Raw genomic sequence first — 7,286 nt, forward strand, 5'->3', positions numbered from 1 at the left:
TTTTTTTTCCCATTGTGAAACGGTTTTGGGTTGCTGTTGTTATAATTTCACACTGTTGTTTTATCATTTTCGTACATCCTGATTTTGAAGATTTGAATTCAGTGTTTTTCCTTAATTTTTTTTTTTATATGAAAGGTGTTCATGTTTAACGTTACTGGGTATCTGTCCCACTTTAGCCTGCAGGACAGTAAACCCAGCATAAGGTAAATACTACATATAGAAACTTCTGCCAGCATTAGATATTGATCTCTTACTGCAGTTGCTGCAGGCAGGGAGGAGTGCCCAGCTTTCACTGTGGGAATCTGCTTTTTTCATTGCTTAATGGTAGCTCATCTCATTAGCACAGCTTTCAACTGACTTTGGATCTCTCTTTTTTCCCTGTCCATTCTTCCCGTCTGTCTCCATTTTTCTCGCCTGATCTAGGTTTTCCCCCATAACCATCGACAGCATGACAAGCCTGGTGGGCATGAACATCCCCGGACACACAGGGACGGGATGGTGCATCTTCGTCTACAACCTGTCCCCGGACTCGGATGAGAGCGTCCTGTGGCAGCTCTTTGGGCCGTTCGGCGCCGTCAACAACGTCAAGGTCATCCGCGACTTCAACACCAACAAGTGCAAGGGGTTCGGCTTCGTAACCATGACGAACTACGACGAGGCGGCCATGGCCATCGCTAGCCTGAATGGGTACCGGTTGGGTGACCGCGTCTTGCAGGTCTCCTTCAAAACCAATAAGACCCACAAGTCTTGAAGGCCATGATGAAAAGCCCGTTCGCCACCGACACCACCGCCCAACAGCTGCCCACCACTGCAACTTCAGACAGGAAATCAAACAAACAGAACTGTAAATGGCTTATAATATAACTTTGGACCTATAAGCCAACGCTGCCTAAGTATTACTAAATTAAGAGAGAAAAAATAGTGATTTGGAAAACCTATAACATTGTGGGTTTTCTCTTGTGTATCTTTTCCGTTATTATTTTGTTTTCTCTTCTCTGTAAACAGTAGCAAAACCAGTTCCCCATATTTCAAAGAAGAGAATGTTCTTACTTAAATTCTATTTTCTTGCTGTTGTTTTAGGATTTCTTTTTTAAATCCGGATCCACTGTCCTTAGAATATTGCCTTCCTGGGAAATTTAGGGAGGGGACTCTTTATAAAGTAAGTGACCGCTCATTCATTTTCCGTGGGATATGGATACCCCCGTTTAAAGTAGTAGGGATAACACAAACATTTTTTCCTCTGATGCAGAAAAAAAGAGAATTTCTAACATGTTTTCGTTTTGTATTACAAACACGTCTTTCCTCACTGGGGATTGGGAGCTGGGGGAGAGGGATGGGATGGGATGGGATGGGATGGGAGAGCTTTCCTGATGACATGACACGTTAGGTGATTTAAAAACCACTGTTGCCAAAGAGAAGATCTCTTTGCTTGAAAATGCGTTTAGAAAAATAAAAATAAAGAGAAGAAAATCTATTTTTATAAATATTAATTAAAATAATAATTATTGAAGAATTTTTACATGAATCTGGATTTGAAAAAAGAGAAAATATTTTGACTGGCTAATTTGGGAGGGGTGGGTTGCCACCTTGTCTTGTTCGTTCTGCTGTGGAACTTTTTAGGATAAGAGGTTGTTTGTTTTTGGAGGACTGGATCGGTGATGGTTACGTAGGCGGGAGGTTTTCTTGAGGGATGCAAACACAGGCAGGTGATCGTAACTTCGTAACTTTTCTTAGTGCGTAGCTATCCGAAGGCGAGGTCCGATGGGGGAGAGGGTGCAGGGGGCATCCCAGGCGTAAACGTCCTCACAGTCCAGAGCCCAAACCAAGGCGATGCGTTGTCTACTCGTTTTCTGTCATCAGTCTACAGAATATCGGTAAAGAATACACATGTCCATTTAGAAAACACACCTTGTTTTTTCTCCTTCTTTCTTTTAATTTTGTGGAAAGGAAAACGTTTTCAATGAAACTTCCTTTTAGCGATCAGCAGTAGGTGCTATATAACATGACTCACATATCTTAAATATCCAAGTTTGTTGTTCTATGTGTTGTTTAGAAAAAAACTTCGATGTTGGCATTGAATTGAGCTGCTGTTTTTTGTTTTTAATTGTTGGCCCTCATCAGGACTGAATCGGGGCCTTGTAAGAATCACTTAACACGTTTTTTTGGCTTGCTGACTTTTAGGTTAATTGCTGAGTGTGAAGCGTTTTGTCAGAATTCAATAATTAGCTAGTTTTGTTAGTCTAGGTATTTGTTTCCACAAAGGAGCTATTTAAAAGGTACAGCTGTGTCTTTATTTGTTGTGTACAAATGAATAATATATAGTCTGATTTTTTTGTTCCACAATATCTATATCTATATGAGTTGTCAATGTTTTTGTTTAAGCTCGTCTTTTTCATATGACAGCTTTATAAAGTGATGGTTCAGTTACTTAGAAAACTCGTGAGGAATCCTGTTTAATATGTTGTCATGTCGCTTGTGGAAAAAAAATCGTTTTTGAATTTACTTTTAGTTAACTGCCGCGGCAAAGAAAAAAAGATGAACAAAAGCTTCGAAAATAATTGTATTTATTTATTAATCGATCGTTTCATGGATTAATTTATTTATTTATCTGGATTATTTATTTATTTGTTACGTTGTCTGTGTTCTTGCGTGATTCTGGTATGGGGAGGGGGGAGTATCTGAACAAAAAGGGAACAAAATGACTAGGGGGGAGGCTCTTCCATTAGTCCAGTGCACTGAAACCTTTTAGAACGTTTGTGCTTTGTACCAATATATCGAAATTACAATATAAAAAATAAAAAAAGGGGAAAACAAAAAAAATGTCAAGAGGGTTGGTGACGCTCTTCCCTGATTACTAGAAAACAGTTACTCGCTATGCATAACCTAGTTGATAGTTAAATTTGCTATTGCTTTTTTCTTGTCTTGTTACACTAAATCTTTAAATCTTTTTCAATAAAGTTTAGTCTTACTAGAATGTTATAATGGTTGTTCTGGTTCAATATAACCTGTGATAAGTTTGTGTAGTTTTAACAGCCGCTCTAAGCCCTCCCATCACACACTACTGTTGCTTTACGACAAACTTTATGCAAAAATGAGGGTATGAAGTGTAGTTTTAATAGGTTCCCTGTGAAGCGGTTTTTACGGCGGTACTGCAGAATATTTTGATCAAATTACTGATTTATACGGCGATACCAATATTTGATAGGAGGTGTTAGAGGTGGAAGCGTGATCCCTTTTGTATTTTGATGCAGGGAATAGTTTGAGGAGCGGGAAAATGGGTCTTTATGCAACACAAGCCTTTGTGGGAGATGATTTCTACTCGCAAATACACACCCACAAACGCACTCGAACACATACCTTTTCTTACGTTTTCGAGTTCTAGCCAACAGAATCTCACATGTCACTTCCAGTCGACGTTCTGAGCACAGAGTCGAAGTCGGGCCCCTAGACGCACCGGCACAGCTGGGGTTTGTGGACCGCGTTCTGACCCCAGCTGTGCATCTCTTCCGATGAGTGTGCACATCTTCTTTTCCTTTGATGTCCTGAGAGGCGCGCGTGTGCACGCCCTCTCCAGACCCTCGTCCGTGTGTGCGTGTCTTGCGAGTGCGTGTGTCTGTAGGGGTGTTTAAAGCCGCGAGGTTAAGGCATTGGCCTGCCCACTGTGGCACATATCACTCCCTGGAGCGCCTTACAATGGCAGCCTGCCAATAGGAAACCAACAACCAGTAGTGTGGGAGGGAAGGTCAAGTGAGGAATAAGGCTCTTGTCATTTAATTTCTTCCTTAAATGTGTTTGTTTTACTATCTGAAAATCTATAAACTCTTTGAAGAAAAAAAAAAGTTCACTGGACCGAACTGGTCTCTCCTACTTATGTTATTACTTATCAATTATTATAATTATCATTATAATTATTGTTATTCTTATTAATATTATTATTAATCAAATTACTGCGATGAATGACTTCATGTTATCCTTGCTAGTTTAGGTCATTTCTGAAACTGGAAACAAAATGAAAAAAACTTGCTGTAAATGTTTTTGGTTATTTTTGTTTTTTTTTTTTCATAAAATTGTTGTGTTTGAATTATTTGTACTTTTGAATGTTGGGACAATAAAATGAGGTGTTAAGAGGTGTGTCGGTCATTACTGTTAGTGCAGAAATGTACTCACTGGGTGAGCAGTATTTCGGTGCTGTGACGTATGTCTAAACTTAAATTTACCGTCGCTCAAACTTAAAACACTGCTTACTAACCAACCAAATTTTGAATTTTTTCAAACATAAATAAAACTGTGGAGCTGAGGACAGCATAAAAATAGCAGTGCAAAACCCCCAAATTTATACGCCTGTCTATAGACCCTCATGGTGAAGAGCTTTATGTTGAAATATAACACAGACACATTCACCTGTGAAATCACAGCCCACCCTTTGTCCTCATATTTCCATAATGCATCTCCTTTATTGATATAATTTTAGTGACGCTAGCAAAAAATTCAAAGCTACAGAGACCCTTTGTCAAAGCTTGCATTTGTTTTTTTTGTTTCCAAACAGCTGCCTTTATATATATATAAAAATGATAAAGCGATCACATATTAAAAAGGCATTTTCACCAGGGTTGCTTTTTTTCCGGTTGTTAGTGGCTTAATGAGCCAAAAATCTCATCAAGACTCTAATATCCAAACATGAGTCACCCCACTCCCCGGCCCCCCCTCAGCCTTCTGTCCTGAACAGGCCTAAATCAGCATGAAGAAATGACAGCGACTTATTGATGTGCGTGTGCTACAGCTCTGTGGAGCAGAACTCCCTCGTTAACCCTGTGCTAACAGCAGCCACACTAAAGCTGCTTCTCACCTATTTATGTCAGCCATCAATATAGTTACCATTCTGACAATCTTCAGCATCACTATCACTCTAACATATTAACTGCAATATACAAGGTGTGACTATTTGTAGTCTGAATGTCCTTCAGTAAATTAATTCAATGCACAGTCATTATATAAAACATTAAACAAGCATTTGACAAGTAAATGAGAAACATAATATGAAGAAAAAAAAATAATAACGTACACTAAATATATCAAGGAAAATCTGAAAAATTAGTGAATGACTTAAAAATTACATGGCTGGTTAATTATGGCAGTTTGTTATGTGAACACCAAGGGGCTCTGAAAGCACACATCCCCCCCCCCCCCAACTCTATCGGCCACCCAGATTCTCGCCTCAAGCCTGCCTTTGCCTTTGAGCTGCAATGTCAAGCCTTCAAGGCTGGTAACTTTCCACTCTTATGTTCTTACGTTCCTCGGACTTCAATAACGGCAGTAAACAGCCTCAGCAAGCCGTGCCCTGAAATAAACACCACGGGGACTCACACGGTGCAACATGTGAATGGAAATGCTCCCCCCAACCCCCTGCGACTCCCCTCCATATGGCACCACGGCCCTTCATCACCCGGAGCTTTCCTCACCTCCCGGGGAGCCGCCAAGTCCTCATCGCAGTGGGGCCACGTGGGCAGGGCGGGCGGTGCGGGGGCAGCGAGGCTGGGAGCCGCAGGAGCCCGGCGTGCACAACGCTCCCTGTTTACACAGCGACAGACGGTGACGCTCAATAGCGTCCGTCCCCCAGCTTCGTGTCCTCGGCAGGAGAGATGATTCCCGCCTCTCACTGCTTCGCCCCCATCTTTCCCTAAATGCCTATTGAGGCTACGTGTTTTCTCGTCCCCCGCGGTGGTGTCAAACTTATTTTAGTTCAAGTTCAAAGACTACAGTGAGAGCGGTTTGAAGAGATAAAATGTGATTTTTACTCCGTGATGACATGCCGCAGCCCTGTTTTTAGACATCACATCCCCGAAGTTCACACACTGGAACTGTCAAGCCGAACATCTCGGCTTTGTCGACTGACTCTATAGTCATATATTATACGACACAGATTTACATAAATACAGAGAATAAAAAAAAGTTTTCTAGGGTGGATTTCATATGCATACTGAAAAGTATTCCAGACTGTAAGTTTGCACTATGAACTTTTTCAATAACTGTCTGTTAGATATGAATGTAACAAACCTACAATTGTTGTAAACAATTGAACATTGAATAATCAAAAAATTATCAAAAATTCAACAGAAGGCAATATAGTCACAGATCATGGTGTGACATATTGAGTATAGGTGGCATTCATGAAATGGGTTTAGGGAAATGCAAATTCCCCTAATACTCTAATCTTTTCATCATGATGCAGAGCTGAATTGGACAGCCTTAAGGTACAATACATGCTGATCTCACTCCACCCTCCTAATTACTAATTTATTTGGAAATCATGACTATGTTGCTGCAAAACACAGTCTACAAAAATGTCACTGAATGCCTCGAAGATAAGAATTGGATGGTCTTAATACTTCACAGTTGATTGCTACCTTTTCAGGACCAAAGTCATCATCACATTTCTGTTCTTAACGGACCAAAAACACACAGAATCACATTTTACATTTTGATAATTGGGGGGTACACCTACAGAACCGTGTGGCCTCTAGTTTCTCCCTGAATTGACACAGAATCAGGGACTCAACACTCACCCCCAAACCCCCTTTGACACCCCATCAATATAATCACTTCCCAGAGTGCTGGATAACAAGCAGGACGTCTGAGAGTCACAGAGAACACACCAAACTTATGGTCTCTCACCAGCATTAGCATTTCAGTCACGTTATTCATTATTGGTAAATCTGTATATTTTTAGCACATTATTTCAGCAAGTCATATGGTGTGAGGATCACTGTGGCCAGAGAGCCATGTGATACAGGGATTGGCCAGTGAAGGGCGGCTTTATTGGAAGTTGTTGTTTCCCGTTTTGGGAATGGTATTGGGAGATCAGTGCAACACACGCTGTTTCTGGTGGGTTTGCTGGGGACAGATGAAATTAAACAGCACAGCTATGGCTCTTGGGGATGCATCTAGGCTGCAGTCCAGGCAACTGGAGTCCAAACAAAACAGAACACATCAATTTATAAATAATGCAGAAAACAAGGGACAGACTAAACTAATCAGCAGCACAACCCTGCTGGTCACCTGACTACAGAGGAAGACGTCAGTCACACCCCTCCCACAATGCCCAGTGTTCCAGCTAAAATCTCAGCACACCTGACAATTTAAGCGAAATGATTCAGTCTTACAAAAGCTTCACTGTCTCAGTCTACAAGCCTGAAGTCCTAGTCAGTCACATATTAATTTTTTAAAGAAAACTCACCCCCAAGCAAAAATATTAAAAATGGCCTACAGCACATGGAATAGAGCCGGTA

At 40.9% G+C, this 7,286-nt stretch overlaps 1 protein-coding gene across 6 annotated transcripts in view; it reads left to right on the forward strand.

The window, feature by feature from the left end:
* Window positions 1-4,125, forward strand: part of elavl4 (ELAV like neuron-specific RNA binding protein 4) — a 64,970-nt gene extending 60,845 nt beyond the window's left edge. For 4 of the 6 annotated variants that reach the window (XM_023821375.2, XM_023821378.2, XM_023821376.2 and 1 more), the window contains 2 exons: window positions 177-203; window positions 424-4,125. In XM_023821375.2, coding sequence (XP_023677143.1) covers window positions 177-203; window positions 424-751 — 355 coding nt within the window. In that variant the 3' untranslated portion in view covers window positions 752-4,125. The remainder of the gene's footprint in view (window positions 1-176; window positions 204-423) is intronic. The other 2 variants (XM_023821379.2, XM_023821377.2) reach the window with 1 other exon arrangement.
* The last annotated feature ends 3,161 nt before the right edge of the window (window positions 4,126-7,286 follow it).

The sequence above is a fragment of the Paramormyrops kingsleyae genome, chromosome 15, assembly GCF_048594095.1.
Source record: "Paramormyrops kingsleyae isolate MSU_618 chromosome 15, PKINGS_0.4, whole genome shotgun sequence".
In the NCBI taxonomy this organism is placed as follows: domain Eukaryota; kingdom Metazoa; phylum Chordata; class Actinopteri; order Osteoglossiformes; family Mormyridae; genus Paramormyrops; species Paramormyrops kingsleyae.